This window comes from Heloderma suspectum, chromosome 4 (assembly GCF_057233095.1).
Source record: "Heloderma suspectum isolate Gila_16-S chromosome 4, 16-S_ref, whole genome shotgun sequence".
NCBI classification, from domain to species: Eukaryota; Metazoa; Chordata; class Lepidosauria; order Squamata; family Helodermatidae; genus Heloderma; species Heloderma suspectum.
In genome coordinates, this window is record NC_139461.1 from 114,305,495 (window position 1) to 114,321,845 (window position 16,351).

Sequence of the window (16,351 nt, forward strand, 5' to 3'; positions counted from 1 at the left end):
TGGCCAAAAAATATCAAGTAATATCTTTACATTCATTCACACACTATATATACATATTTGGTAAATATTACCATTGCCCCAGTAGTTGCAAAAAAATATACATACAAGGTATCCTGTAGACATCAAGTAGGGAAACAAACCTGGAAAACAGATTTTTCCTCCAAGCTTTTATGTTATTTACAAATTTGCATCCTGCCCAAGTTCAACAGAACTCAGGGCAGCTTATAATACAAGGAACAAACAATCCCATCACGCTTCTGCAAGGCAAATGACTTCTGAATACTATAAAAATCCTTTGTAAAAACATTTAATAATGCCTTCTACAAATCAGTACACTGTGCTCAGATTAGCATTCCAAAGCATTGCTACTACCACCAAAAAAGGCCCTGGTTCCTGTCCCCACAGTTCTCACGCATGGATTCCTTCACTGATCTCAGAGGACTGCTGGAGGGTGCGGGTAAGTCAGGTTGCTTACCTGTAACTGTAGTTCTTCGAGTGGTCATCTGTGCATTCACACATATGGGCTGTGCGCCTGTGTGGAGACTTGTTCGGGAAACTTCCAAGCTGCATAGATTTTTGGCGGAAACCCCTCCCCCACCGTCTCTGGCATATATCGCGTGGATTCCCACCTTCCCCTCAGTTCCTTGAGACCGCAAGTAGTCCCAGACCTCGGTACCAACAGACCAGTTGACACCGAAGTGGGGACTGGGGGGAGGGGTTGTGTGAATGCACAGATGACCACTCAAATAACTACAGTTACAGGTAAGCAACCTGACTTTCTTCTTCGTGGTCTCTGTGCATCACACATATGGGCAAGTAACAAGCTAACTTACCGGAGGTGGGTCGGTGTCTCAACGTAGTACCAACGAAACCACAGCCCTGCCAAAGGTGCAGTCAGCTCGAGCTCAGACGTCCCACCTGTAGTGCTTAATAAAGGTAGAAGGTTTAGACCAGATGGCCGCCTTACACAAGTCTACGATGGGATCCCCTCTTGCAAAGGCAGTGGAACTTGACACTCTCCTTGTCGAGTGCGCTCGGATTTGAGTTGGTAGGGGTTTCCTGGCAACCTCGTACACCAGTTGAACAGTGTGTATGATCCAGGATGCCAGCCTCTGAGAGGAGACTGGAGAGCCTTTATTGGGTCCCTCATAGCATAAGAAGAGCCGTTGTGAGTTGCAGAAAGGCTCGGTCTGTGACTTATAGAAGGCCAGTGCTCTCCGGACATCTAGAGTGTGTAGCCATTGTTCCAAGTCAGAAGTTGGGGATGGAAAGAAAGCAGGGAGCACTATCTGCTGATTAAGATGGAAGTCCGTGACCATCTTTGGGAGGAATGCTAAATCCGGCCGGAGGACCACCTTTTACTTGTGAAATACAGTGTAAGGTGAGTCTATTCACAATGCGGAGAGTTTGCTCGCTCTCCTCGATGTCATAATGGCTATGAGGAAGGCGACCTTCCAAGACAGCAACCTCAAGTCCACTGTAGCAAGCAGTTCGAATGGTACCAACGTGAGGGTGTTAAGCACCAGGGTTAGGTCCCACTGAGGAACCAAGTCTCTCACTGGAGGAGCCAAGTTTCTGGGTCCTCACAGGAATTGCTCGCATAAGGAATGGCTGAATACGGAGCACCCGTCAATGTTGCCCCTCACAGCAGAAATCGCTGAAGCATAGACCCTGATGGAGGAGTCCTTCAGGCCTTTGCTGAAAAGGTGTTGGAGGAAAAACAGTATGTCCATTAGACAACAGTCATTAGGGTTACAGTTGTTGCCAGTCACAAACCGAACAAATGAAGCCCATTTTGCTAAGTATGAGCAGCGCGTGGAAAGTTTCCTTGCTGGATCAAGTACAGCCTGCACTGTCGATGGAATCAGTGGGGAAAAGTGGTGGGCGGTTGGATCCTCCATGTTGTGAGGTTCAGGGTGTGGAGATTGGGGCGAAGAATCCTGCCCCAGTCCTGGGAAATCAAGTTGTCTATCCGCAGTAGTGGGAGGAAGCGTCCATGTGCTAGGTTCAACAGCATCATAAACCAGGGTTGTCTGGGCCACCAAGGAGCAATCAGGATGCAGTTCGTGGCATCCTGCCTGATTTTGGAGATCACCCTTGTGAGGAGTGGGAATGGAGGGAAAAGGCAGAATAGGCGATCCTTCCATTCTAGAAAAAGGCATCGCCGAGTGATCTGTGGCCAACTCTGGCTCTGGAGCAGAATTGTCCGCAGGCCGTGTTCGCTGGGGTTGCAAAGAGGTCGATCTCTGGTCAGCCCCACTGGTTGAAAATTAGTTGCAGGACTGTCTTGGCTAGCTGCCATTCGTGGGAGCACTGGAGGAAGTGGCTGAGGGAGTCTGCCAACAGGTTGTCTTGTCCTGCTATATGGAGAGCGGTCAAATGAATGTCCTTGGCAACGACCCAGTTGTAAAGGTGTAGAGTGAGAGAAAGGAGGCATGAGGAGTGTGTTCCACCTTGCTTGTTTAGGTACCATAGAAATGTGGTGTTGTCCGTGAGGATCTGGATGTGTCAATGTCGGAGGTATGGTTCGAAGGAGCAGTGAGCTTTCCAAACTGCCAACAGCTCCAAGAAATATATATGGTACAGTGTTTTTTTGGAGGACCAGAGACCTTGTGCTTGAAGGGGGCAATGTGCTCCCCAACCTAGGAGAGAGGTGTCTGTGGTAAGAACCCTAGATGGAGGAGTAGGAAGGAATGGCATCCCTTGGGTTAGATGCCTGAAATCTATCCACCAGTTCAAGCTGAGAGCAACGATCTCCGGTATTGAGAGTGTCACAAAGAGAGGGTTGTGGGTTAAGTTGAAGTTCCGGATGAACCAATGTCGAATTGGCCTCATCCGTAGCCAAGCCCATTCCACAACTGATACCGTAGCTGCCATGTGGCCAAGGAGGCATTGGATGTCGTGTGCCCTGGCGCAGCGGGCAGAAAATATCAACGTGGCTTGCACAACAAGGTTTGTGACACGAGTTGTCGGGAGGAACGCCCGACCCAATTCGGAATCGAGGTCGGCCCCTATGAATTGAACTGTTCGTGTGGAGGTCATGTGAGTCTTCTCCTTGTTGATTCGTACCCCCAATGCCTGAAGAAGATCCAAGATGATCACGATATTGCGCAATAGAGCTTCTCGGGAGGAGGCCATCAGTAGCCAATCGTCTTGATACGGGTAGATTTCCACTCCCTGGAGACAGAGGTAAGCACAGACCACGGCTATGCACTTGGTGAATTCGCGTGGGGCTGTTGAGAGGCTGAACGGCGAGACGTTGAACTGGAAGAGTTCCATCCCGATTGCAAAACAGAGGAACTTTCTGTGTGAGAATTCTATGGCTACGTGGAAGTATGCGTCTTTGAGATCTATCGCAGCAAACCAAGAGCCCTTCCGTAGGAGTGGGAGAATTGTGGCTAGAGTTTTCATCCTGAACTTCTTGGGGGTGACAAACTTGTTCAGGTTGTGAAGGTCAAAAATGGGTTGAAGGCTCCACCCCGTTTCGGTACCGTGAAGTACCTGGAGAAGAACCCCTCTGTACCGTTTGGATGAACGTGTTGAATGGCGCCCTTTCGTAAGAGAGATTGAGTTTCCTTGTAGAAGACCTCCAAAGGTCGGGTGACTCGGACTCGACCCAAAGTCGGGTATGTGTTGAATTCTATTCTGTATCCGTGACGGACCATAGCCAGCACCCAGTTGTCTGATGTAACTTTTGCCCACGCTGGGTAGTATCAGCTGAGGAGGTCTCCAAAAGGTAGATTGTAATTGTTGGTATGGAGGGGAATGGAGCTTAAGTAAAGGATGACATTTAGAGAATCTCTCACCTTTTGCCTTTTGTTGAAACCTGGGGAAAGAATACTTTTCTCTGCTGCTGCTGCTGCTGCAGGAATCTGGGTGTCCAGTCCCCAGATGGCCGAGGTGGATAGGTCTGGTTTTGGTACCAGTAACGCTGACGGTACGGAGCATGCTGCTGCTGTTCTTGCTGGGCTTGACCGATGCCCATCTAATGAGCAGTCATTCTGGCTTTCTACATGGAGTCCATCTGGTCATCCATGTTGGCGTTGAATAAACCCTCACCATTGAAGGGTAGATTTTCTATCCATGAGTGGGCTTCAGGAGTTAGGCCCACAGAGTGAAGCCAGGCATGGTGCCTTAGGGCAACGGATCCCAACATGCTCTTAGCCTTGCAGTCTGCTTGATGATGGGTGGTGTTGATTTGTTGACGAGAGAGCTTGGATGCCTCAGGGTGAAACATTCTAGCTAGGTTGCGTTGATCCTCAGGGAGGTATGCGAAGAGGGAGTCCATTTTCTCCCAGAGGAAGAAAATGGAAACTCTAAGCCCCAATTAGGGATGTACAAAAGTCACTTACCGTTTCACGGATCTGCTTCGCGGTGGGGGGGGAGGCACTCTGTCCCTCCCCCTGGAATCCTCAACGGGGGGGAGGCGCTCCGTCCCTCCCCCCGGAGTCCTCAACGGGGGGGAGGCGCTCCGTCCCTCCCCCTGGAGTCCTGCCTGGCTGGCTCCACACAGATTCCGCGGAGCCGCTGGCCGGCTCCGCCCACAACCGGACGTCTGGCTGCTGGGCAGCAGGGATGCAAATGGCGGCGGCTGTAGCCGCCGCAGTTTACATCCATGTACTTAACCGTGATAACTTTGCTATTTACTTTGCTATCACGGCAAAGTAAAAAAAAAAGTGTATGCAAATGGCAGCGGCTACAGTGGCCGCCATTTGCGTTCACTATTTTTCGCTGTTCTAGCCTACATAAATATTTACGTAGGCTAGAACGGCGAAAAATAGTGAACGCAAATGGCGGCCGCCATAGCTGCCGCCATTTGCGTACGCTGCGCCCGGCCATGGCCGGCCAGGAGACCAGCCACCGCCGCATCTGCTGCCGCTACCAAATCCACTGCCGCCGCATCCACCCCAGGTAAGTGCCGTCCCGGTGGATTCCGCGGGGGGGGGGACGAGAGGGGGGCAGGAGACCGTTCCACCACGGATTCCGGGGGGCCGGATTCTACAGAATCTGGCCTCACTGGAATCCGTGATGGAATTCTCCGCCATCCCTAGCCCCAATGCCGCTGAGGAGTAGAGACGGCGTCCAACGATATGAAGTTTGTGACCCTCCTTATCCACAGGCGAGGCATGTGCTTTCTGCGAGTGACTTTGGGCAGACTTCACAATTATGGAGTTTGGTTTTGGATTTGAGAAGAGGGAAGATGGGTCTGTCTCTTGAACCCTGTACATCGATTCCAGCCTCTTGGACATCGGGGTCAAGGACAAAGGTGCTTTCCATGCCTGTTGGACTGCACTCAGTAGGGCTGGAAGAAAAGGGATGGCCACTGGTGTGGATAGGTCTGTTGCAACGGCATCCAATACTGGATCATGAATCTGTTGGGGAGATTGTTGAACCTCGATGCCCAATGATTGCGCCATCCTCAGCACCTGTTCAGAGAAGTGGCCCGTGTCTTCAGAAGGCAAGGCTTTATCTCGTGTCCCGACAACATCGTCCGGTGATGAGAGAGGTGGAGGAACCAAAGAATATGAGGAGGAGTCAGACTGGCGGTCCTCCCCAGACTCCTGCGATTGAGTAGGTTGTTGAACCACAGCAGAAGCATGAGGTGGGACAGGAGGTGGTGGGGCTTGATGGTCCCGACTGGTCTGGTGTATCACTAGGGATGTCGAGTGCCTCGGTACCGGAGGAGGGCAAAAAACGTCCTGGGTGTCGAAGCTGGAGCATTGTCCAGGGTGAAAAGGAGCATGCAATGGCGAAGTAGCTCCTAGGTAGCGGGAGCGATCGAGGAAGACATCACAGTCCCTACGGAGTCTCCAATCCGCATCTGAACACTGTCGGTAGCAGGGAGATGAGGCCGAAAAACGGTCCCAATCTCGGGATGGAGGATGTGAACAATCACGGTTGTATTGTCCCGTCTAATGATCCTGACGGTATTGATCCAGAGGTCGGTATTGAGAAGGCTGTTTAGGGGAAAGCACGGGTCGATACCGAGGTGACTGGATGTCATAACAATGCGGTGTTGGAGGCCTGGATCTCCATCCCGTGGCTGTTTGAGTTGGATGGGGTGGTGGGGTTGGTGTATCCCTCAACTCACCTTCTGAGACCGCAGAGGCCGGTTCCAAAGTAGTCATGCGTGTGGTGGGCACAACACGAATAGGAGAATCCAATAAAGGAGGAGGAGGTGGGAGATCCTGCTCCTTTTTCTTGTTGTTTGGAGGATTTCTTTTTCCTCTTCTTTTCTGGTGCATCTGCCTCCGGTTTAGGGTGTTTTGCCTGTTTTGACAGTTTTGCTGCCGAAATGGCCAAGCTCCTTCCCAGAGTAGGTGGGTCTACTCGCGCTGGCTCAGTGGTGGCCGGGGGTGGGGAGAGATTGGATCGCAATGACCGCTTCTGTATTTGTAGAAGGGGCCGTGGAGGGCTGGTCCCTGGGTGTTTGTGCCTTAGGCATGTCAACTGCCTGAAGGGCCCGTTGCCACAGGACTGCTTTTAGTCAATTGGACCTGTTCTTGCGAGCCTGCTTTGATAGCAATTGGCAGTGGTGGCAAGTTTCAACCTTGTGGGATTCCCCTAAACAAAGAAGACATAAGGAATGGCCGTCCGAAGGGGGCACCTTACTACCACAGGCTGTGCACCTTCTGAACGGAGGCTTTGGGGCCGTAGGCCGAGGAAGAAAAAACATGTCGCCGCTGAGGCAAATGACACTCCACCACACCACCGATAATCTCCGTCTCTCTCTCTCCACTTATTTGAAGATAAAGAAGAAAAATAAGATGAAGGAAGAAATGAGGTTTAGATAAGATAGAAATACAGCGTGATAGAATGTCAAAGAAGTTCCCCAGGAAGTAACGCTACGGTGGTCGAAAAGGAACTGAGGGGAAGGCAGGAACCCACGCTATATATGCCAGAGACAGTGGGGGAGGGGTTCCTACCAAAAATCTATGCATCTTGGAAGTTTCCCGAACAAGTCTCCGCGCAGGTGCAGAGCCCATATGCGTGATGCACAGAGACCACGAAGAAGAAATATAGATTAAGTGATCCCTCAGATAACCATTATTATTTTTAGCAAAAAACCTGGCAGTTCATTTTCAACTAAGGATATAGGGTGTACAAGCCTGAAACAGCCACTACAGAATAGTTGTAGGAGCAAAGAACATTTCCAAAAACCTATTTAACTTATGGAAAATATTTTATTATTTTAATATAGTGCTTGGTTTGGGCATGCCGAAGGAACACTCTCTAAATCTTGGGTTATTCACTGAGCTCTGAGATATCAGGAACAGATTATTCAGTGAGATGGATTCATGCCAGAAGGCCAATTTAAGTTTCTCTTATAGCCTCATCCTAAGCACAGGACTATTTAAGTACATCTGAAGGTGTCAGGACTGTTTCTCTAATAATTCCTGCAAATAACCACCTCCAAGTGTTAAAATATGTTTAATAGAGAGCTGGGATAAATTCAAAGAGGGCATGAACTTGAAACATAATAACCCCTCCACAGCATCAAGAACATAAGCGCTCAAAGAAGTGAGTTAAATGCTGCCAAGAGAGCAGGAAAAGCAAGAATATTTTCAACCCAATTTCCCTGCACATTAAATTCTCCGAGGTTTGCCCAGTTTTGACATGATAAACATTGCTGGATCAATTAGGAACTTTACTTCCTTTTCAAGTGACCTATAGCTTACCCATACATCCAAGATCAAAACCCCTCAAACTTCTTTAAAAAGTGAAGTAACACTGCTTGCAACTCTGCAAGCCACTATTTAAAAAACCCTGCTAAGAAGTGGATGGACAATGGGAGCTCTGAGAGCAAAAAGCAGCCCTTTGCACACTCAACATGTTTGGGAGCTGTGCACCAGCACTAACAGCTCCTGAGGCAAAAAGACCAAGCCTCTGGCCTTCCGCAATTGTCTTTCAGCTATTCTGTGATGTAAACCCATAAAGGCTGGTTCACTTAGTGGACCTCTGCACACAACATGTGATGTGAGCATTACAAGTATATGCCTGCTTCTTGTGATCTTTATCTCCAGGATATAGATGTATGTGCAGTCAGCAAAAAACATATTGTACATGTAGTACAGTGTGGGGACCTACTGCTCCACTGCATTCCTGGTTGTGGAAACTTATTTTATTTATTGCATTTCTATCCCGCCTTTTTTCCTCTTGCAAGGAACCCAAGGCAGCTTACATTCTCCCCCTCCTCCATTTTATCCTCACAACAACAGCCCTGTGAGGTAGGTTGGGCTGAGAGTCTGTGACTGGCCCAAACTCACCCAGTGAGTTTCCATGGCTGAGTGGGGACTAGAGCCTGGTTCTCCCGGCTCCCAGTCCAACACTCTTGCCACTACACCACACTGGCTCTCCCCTTGGAGGCCTGATAGGTGCAAACAGTTGTTCTGTTTCAGCACCAAGTTAAAACATGGCTTTTCACCAAAGCCTTCGTGGGCTAATTAAATTCCCTAAGGTTGCACACTGTTTTAACTGTTTTATTGTTTCTAATTTTCTAATTGGTATTAGCTTGTTTAATGGTTTAATATGCTTTTAAGCTGTTTAAATTATTCATTGTTTTATACTGTTTAAATTGATTTTATCTGTACGCTGCCCTGAGATCTTAATGATATAGGGCAGGATACAAATGTTTTAAATAAATAAAGTAATAAAGTGTAGAGAATGGTCACTTTGGTAAATTTGTGAACAGATCCTACGTACCCCTCCCCACTGGAGAAGCACCTAGCAGACCGTGATGATGGAGATCCTGGGTTCTGAGAGGAATCCACCCCTTCCTCCTGGAGTTAAACTGGAGGATAGATTTTGTGGTGGTGTCACACTACTTCTTGAGGTTCTTGCTGTGTATATTATTGTCAAACATGCAACAGCACAAAGAACTTTGAGCCAAATCACAAATGAAGTCATCAAATGATTGTTACCTCGTCAATTTTATTGCGATGGCTTATTTCTTACTAGTTACGGCCTGCCAAATTTGAGGGATGTGGGAGAAATGGGGGACTGAACTGCCTTTAGGAAGGGCCCTTAGTTACATTGCTTCCTTCATTGTTACTTTTCCAGATCAAGAAGCGGAATAGTGATCACATTGCAGTGCAGATACGAGTCTCCCCCCTTCTCTGCATCCAGCAACGACAAAAGAAATGGTGGTGGATGCAATCTTAAAATGGGGTGTAAAACACAAGTTAAAATACCAGTGATGTACATGAATGTGTGAAACAAACTTTGGTCAGAATATAAAAACTTAAGATTGTTGTTGCTTCCTATGAGTTTTATAGATCCTAACTGCCCTAAAAGGACGTTCACTTTTTTGTGTCAGTAAGGTATTCTGATGATGATGCAAATTATAAAAAAAATAACCTTCCAGATAGACATAGGCAACATATGTGATGTCATGGTATTTGAGGGAACTGCCCCCACCCACATATCTTCTGACTCGTTTAGCAAAAAGGTAGAACTCTGACTTGGAAATTCCCCAGGGACACACACAAAATAGACTACCTTGTAGTGAGCAGAAGTACTTGCCTGAGTAGGCAAGTGGATGATGGAAAAAAAATACACACACCATTCTTTACTAAGATGCCTCTACTGGACAATGAATGTAGCACTACATAAGAATAGCCTTATTGGATCAGGCTAAGGTCCATCTATCCCAGAATTCTTTTTCAACAGTAGCCAGCTTTATGTCTCTGAAAACCCATAAGCAAAAACCGACTAGTCAAATGTTGTAAAAAAATAAAGTAAAATAATTTTATTTTTAAAAATGTAGGAAGTTGCCTTACACCAAGTCAGACCATCTAACCCAGTCCTGTCGACACTGACTGGCAGTGGCTCTCCAGGGTTTCAGGCAAGAGTTTTTCCAGCTGTACCTGGAGATGCTGGGGATTGAGCCTGGGACCTTCTGCATGTAAAGCAGATGCTCCACCACTGAGCCACAGCCTCTCCTTCTAAATCACAGTAATCATCAGAGAGCTCACGGCCGTACTGCTGAGATCCTTGCAAATAGTTGTGTGCATACAGCCTGCTGCTGTATGTGAGGATCTGTGGATCTGGTCAGTAATCTTATACTGGCATTAGAAGAGAAACAGAGGAGGCTTTCTTGAAACAATCCCCCAAAAGGGGAAAAGGGAAAGATAAAGTAGTAGCTCATTCTAAATCCCTTCTTCCCAAATCACATTGGGATGATAGGGAAGGATGCGTCTGCCCCAACAAGCCCAATGTGGATCAACAAAGGTCCAGTGTCAGGGATATTCAATCTAGCCAGGTCCTGACTGGAGGGAAGAAAGGTGCCACCTGACCCAGGATTCTATGCCTCCATGGAACTTGGAGCAACAGCAAAAGGGAGCGGACTGTTCCAAAGAACATTTGAAAAGTGAGATTGTGATCCTAGTTAATTGGTATAAAAGATGGTGTGTATGATTCAGAGCCCTGGAATGTGCCGGCCTTCACAGTGCTTTCCTCCCTGATGGAAATACAAAAGACTTCCCACTTAAATAGCTCCCATGGCTGGAAGAAACTGGGAGGCTCTTGCAAATCTGTGGTACCCTACCAATCAAAGCTTCTGGATCATAGCCAAGGATTAACAAGAAAGGTGGGGAAATGCCTCTAAACATGCACTGAAAGAATGAAAAGACATTCAACGCTTACATGATCTTGAGCATTTTATATGTGGAGGGCTAATTCAAATCCATGTTGGTGATTGTGAGAACAGGGACTGAGAAGTCGTGCTCATTTCCAATGAGATAAAAAGAGTGAGAGAATGTAATTTCGTGAAGTGCCCTATAAATAAACACAATTTCAACTGGTACAGTCTCTGGAAGTGAAAGAGGAAGCACTTTGTCAAATCTGAGGCTGTGATACTAACCTCATTGATGTCTCTGGGTTAAAGATCACATTATATACCTGCTTAAAAGGGTTTCTTTGCATTTCCTTTGGGAAATGGAACACACAAAATCAGTTTATTAAATAGATACAGCAGTTATTTGTAAATACATCCGCTACAAATTGCATTAATAATCTTAATGATTTGCTTTACTCATCCTTTTTAAGAGAATAAAATTTTTAAAGGGGGTGGGGGAGAGGATTCACACTGAACATGTATGTTTTGGCCTAGTCTGGAACTTAGAATCTGTACTGTATGTGAAAATATCCGGTCTGAAGAGAATACAGTTTGCTTAAAGCAATGAGAAAAACATTTACTAGAAATGAAGTGTGATCATCTGCATGTAAGGAAGATACTATTTTTTGCATGAGCTATTTCCTGCTTTTACTGGAAACATTCCTCCACTGATCTCAGAAGGATCTCAAGATTCTATGCTTCACTTTTGCTTTGATATTGTCGTCAGAGGAAGAAAATGTGAAGGTGTAGGCTAGGTCTGGAAAGTCTTTGGAGGGACTGCCCACCTGTTTAATCACATTTCCTGTTTTTAACCCCTTAATTCTAAATTAGCCTTAGCCTGACAAAAATAGATTGAAGAAAACAGGGCTATAAATATCACAGATTTTTCTCTCTAGCTTTCGAGAGTTAAAATAAGAAAAACGTTTCAAGAAAATATAATGATTTTGTGGGAGCAGGAACTTAACAAATAGCAGAAAGTTTATTTAAACATTTTCAAACTGCCCTGTATCTTTGCGGATACCAGACCAGTGTAAAAATTAAAATAATACATGATACCATTATTATGATTACAGCCTGCATATTTGCTACTTCACCTGGAGTGAGCAGGAATTGCTTTCTCAGGTAAACGCCCAAGTGCAAACTGCATGAAGTGTGCAGGCAACTGGCTGTGTTTTCCCACTGGACAGGGGTATGGTTTATTCTGGGACTGACTGCCATGTTGGAGGTCAGTCCGTTTGACTTTCCTCTGCCTTACTGGGTATTGGGAGTCAGGAAGAGATGAAGGATCCCTGTTCTCTTGATATTCACTTCTGTGGAGGCTGCAAAGAGCTTGCCTGTTACTTTCCCTTCAGTCCTGAAAGTTATTCTGGAGCTAATATCCAGATGAACTTTTCAAGTCTATTTTCCTTAGTTTGAGAAACACAAAGTAAGTAAGTAAATTTAGCATCCACTTTACAAAATCACTCCACAAGCAAGAAGAGCTTATTCACAAACATATACAATAGGTATATCTTCATTTTAAACTTTTTTCTTTTATTAAAGAAGTTTCCACCCATCAAAACCAAAAAACGTGTCAGTGTTTCAGCATTGATACCAATGTTTCCTTTTATTATCACAAACCATCCACCAGCTACAAGGTATTATTTTCTTCAACCGCCATCATTTTATATAGCACCCAAAGAGATGCTTCTTTATGATTTTATAACTATTATACTAAGATCTTCAATACACAAACGAGCTGAAAAGTGATATGTACTTATAAATCCATAAAGCTGTTGTTACCATAATAATAGCCTGTCATAGCCTTTGCAAGATGAAATGACAGCAATTTTGCAAATGAAGAATGGGCTTAGAGATATGCAATGTTTATGAATTTACTTTGGCTGTCACTCAAACATTATGAATATTACAAGAGCTTTTTAGAAAAATAAGAAAATGAATCCACTGATCTGAAAAAGGCCTGCATTATGGAGGAAACTGCCTGGAATGTCACAGAGATTACAGAAGCCCAATTTTCTCTCTGAATTGCATGTGTTCTTCATGCCTGGCCATCATAATGCCAAAACCTTTGACAAGATACAGAGGCTCTAATACGCTATAGCTGGGGGCAAAACCTGGAAATCCAAGGCTGACAACAAAGAAATAATACTTGGATCTTTAGATGATCAGTCCCTCCACTATCACTTCATTTAGTTGGTTGTGCCCTCATCTAGTCTTTCAAAGCAACAATTTACCAGTGCTTATTAAACAATTGTTTAAGGCACTGCTCTTTCTCATTTTAGTGAATCAGCTTATAACAAAATCACTAAGGTCAAGTATCTACTGCCAATGCTAAATAAATAATCTGGGTAATTCATCATCTGAAATTACACTAAGAAATTACTGTTTTTGGAACAGAATTTGGGTGAATTAAAAATCAACAAGTTTCTAGCTCCTAGGTTTGTGGAGATAATGGTTGAAAACATGAAGAACACGCTGCTACCCAAAGATCTGCAGGGCTTCAAAGAGAGCTCAATGAACAAGGGTCATTTCTACTGACATGAAGGAGCATTCCCCAACAGTGAATGAATGAGACACACCAGGTCATATGGGGGTCTGTATGAATGTTTGAAAGATGGGGCTTCTGTGGCCCTGACTGGCTAGCTACTTCTCCTTCAGGTCACCAGTCATAACCCTATCTTTGATCATCTACCTGAACCTTCTCCCAAGTTATCAAATTGCTTGTTTAGAAATCAATGCCAAACTCTGTACATTCAAGTATGATGTGCCCCTTTTTTGTGGAATGGACTCTCCACGGATGTTTGTCAGATGCCTTCACTGACATCTTTTATTTTATTTATTTATTTATTTATTTATTTATTTCATTTCTATACCGCCCAATAGCCGAAGCTCTCTGGGCGGTTCACAAAAACTAAAACCAAACAACACACAATAAAACAATTTAAAATATATAGAACATTAAAACCACAATATAACAATACAACCACAATAAAACCTAGCAGCAGTACAGGAGTTTAAAATACAGATTTAAAACAGCAAAGATAAAAATTTAGAAAGCTAAAATGCCTGGGAAAATAAAAAGGTCTTCACCTGGCACCAAAAGGAGTACAATGTAGGCGCCAGGCGAACCTCACTAGGGAGCTCATTCCAGAGCCGGGGTGCCACAACAGAAAAAGCCCTCCTCCTAGTAGCCACCCGCCTCACTTCCTTTGGCAGGGGCTCACGGAGAAGGGCCGCTGATGATGATCTTAAGGTCCGGGCAGGCACATATGGGATATTTTAAACATATTTTAAACACCAAGGCAAAGCTACTTTTTACACCAAGGCCATTGACAAGCTGTAATTTTGTACTGTCTTTCTGATTATTCTGCTGTGAACTGCTGCTTTCTGATTTGGATTGTATTGTTTTTATATTTTGATGTTAGCCACCATAAACACAGATTTAATTGAAAATCTGGGGTATAATTTTTTTTTTTAAAAAATCAACACATTTTAAAAAGAACCAAAGAAGGCTAAAGTGTACTAGTTTATATTGCTGAGTGCTTTTTATGACAAGGCCTGGGTTCAGTTCCCCGCTCAGCTATGAAATAGGCTTGGTCAAGATGTTATTTCTCACCCTAAATGGATAAAGTGGGATAACTTTGAGCTTTGGAGAGGACAAGATACAAATGTGATGAACAAAGAGGAACTGGATTTGTTGAGGTGGACAATACGAACAGTTCTGAGGGTAGCTTTTCACTGCATAGAGATGGGCTAGTCTGGCCGCGAACCCCATATGCATAATGGCAAATATGCTGCCCACAACACAAGCACAGCATATTGTGCAATACATGACATAGGTGTACACATGAGCATGGGGCCAATTCCTATTATCCTTCCATCTCAGAAAAGGGATGGAAGGACTACTGGAATTAGGCATACACATATGAAAATGTATGCATGTACTCCCTGCATAAGATGCAGCATTGTATGCACAATGCCTTCATCAGCTGCAGATAGCCATGTGCACATACTTTATTTTCACATTTGACTATGTGGGATTGCAGATGTTCATGCAATTGCAGCAGCTCAGGAGTAGCCATGCACACATGCATATCCAGTGAAACAGGGCATGCATGGGACCACAGGTACAAGTAAGCCTGAGGCCACAGTGATTCATGTGTGAACTAGCTCACTTTTGTTTGTATTCATTATTTGGATTAGTTATTGGGTCTTTCCAATCAAGTGGTAATGTCCATTCCTTTCTCAAGACTGTTGCACAGAATAAAGCCTGCATAAATGTATACATTTATGGTAGCCAGTCAAAATGTGTTCCCGAGCGTTCAAATATTTATTTATTTCAACATTTATATACTGCTCCACATCTAGACAGATTCCTGAGCGGTGAACAATAAAGGATATAAGATAAGATAAATGAATAAAACTCCACGTTAAAAAATATTATGCTTTCTGGAAAGGAAATCTTCTTTCAGTTTGGATGACGATTTTAATAGGAAGTCCAAGAGAAGTAAATAATGAATTAAATGCCAAAAAGGAATTGACAAAACTGCAGTTTTGTAGAAATGATTTACTGTGATAAAAATGTAGTCTTTTAAACAATGAGTGTGAAAATGACTTCTAAGTTGCTACACATTTACTCTGCTCAGATGAAGACTACAATTTTTTTCTTCAACAAGCCTAAGCGCTCTTAGCATTTCATAACCTTTCATTTTCTATTTACAAAGAGCTATCACCAAAACGAACCATCATCTTATATATTTGGAGAGTGGCAGAATGTAAAGTGATTCCTTTTTCGGTATAAGTCATGGCATTCGGCTCAAAATTCAACATTTGGAACTTATCTAAACGTATGCATGAAGTAAAGAACTGGAAAGCTGAAGAATTTTCACAGTTCAAAGTTAGGGGTTTAATAATTTTGAATCACTCCAAGCTACGGAACAAGTCCAGAGCTCTAATCTCATCCAAACATTAATAAAATTGTGAAGTGTTTCATTAAATTGAAATTGCTAAGCACAGTGTAGAGAAATTTTAAAATAATGAAATGTTTGCTATTACAATGGCCCTGCTATGCTGGTTAAGGGACCATTCGATCTCCTGATTTACAGCTTGGCTCCAGACTGAGGTTTACATTCAACCTGTCAGCCAATTTTGGTTGCTTTTTTTTTTTTTTAACCTAAACTTCACCCAAAAATTATGCATCGGAAAACTTTATGTTGAAAGCAGCTAAAGGCACATATTAGGGGGTGGGGGGAAACAACCCAGCTTTCTTCCCATTGCCCATCAATAAACTATTTTCATAGTTTACCTTGTTGGTGAACCCAGCTCTGTAAACTGAAGTGTGCCTGAGAGTGCTTTAATTTAGAAAAGGACTGACTACATCATAGTGGGACTATACTGCATTATAGTGTTATTTAAATCCAGAGGTTCAATCCAAAAAGTTCATTTTGTTTTTCAACAATTCCAAATTTAGCCCTAACTTTAGGGCTATCTACTCCATCCAGAGTGATCAAAGCTCCAATGGATTAATGCTGAGGCAAGTCACAAGTTCTGTACCATTAAGCCCACAGTTATTGGGGAATGCCCTTTATTTTATTTATTTATTTATTTATATTCCCGCCTTTTCCCCAATACTGGGACTCAAGGCAGCCTTACAACGTTAAAACTGCTACAATTAAAACCTATAAATAGAAATATAAATACAACTGTATAAAAGTTAAAAATATAATTAAATCATCA

At 44.2% G+C, this 16,351-nt stretch overlaps 1 protein-coding gene across 3 annotated transcripts in view; it reads right to left on the reverse strand.

Annotated features, from left to right (window-relative positions):
- EXOC2 (exocyst complex component 2) overlaps positions 1–16,351 on the reverse strand; it is a 111,561-nt gene that overhangs the window by 10,772 nt on the left and 84,438 nt on the right. Inside the window, exon 24 of one of the 3 annotated variants that reach the window (XM_084850470.1) lies at positions 10,595–10,776. The exons of the other annotated variants lie outside the window; for them this stretch is intronic. Within the exon in view, the coding sequence (XP_084706596.1) occupies positions 10,679–10,776 (98 nt within the window). The 3' untranslated portion in view covers positions 10,595–10,678. Of the gene's footprint in view, positions 1–10,594; positions 10,777–16,351 lie in introns of those variants that run through there. 3 annotated transcript variants of the gene reach the window in all.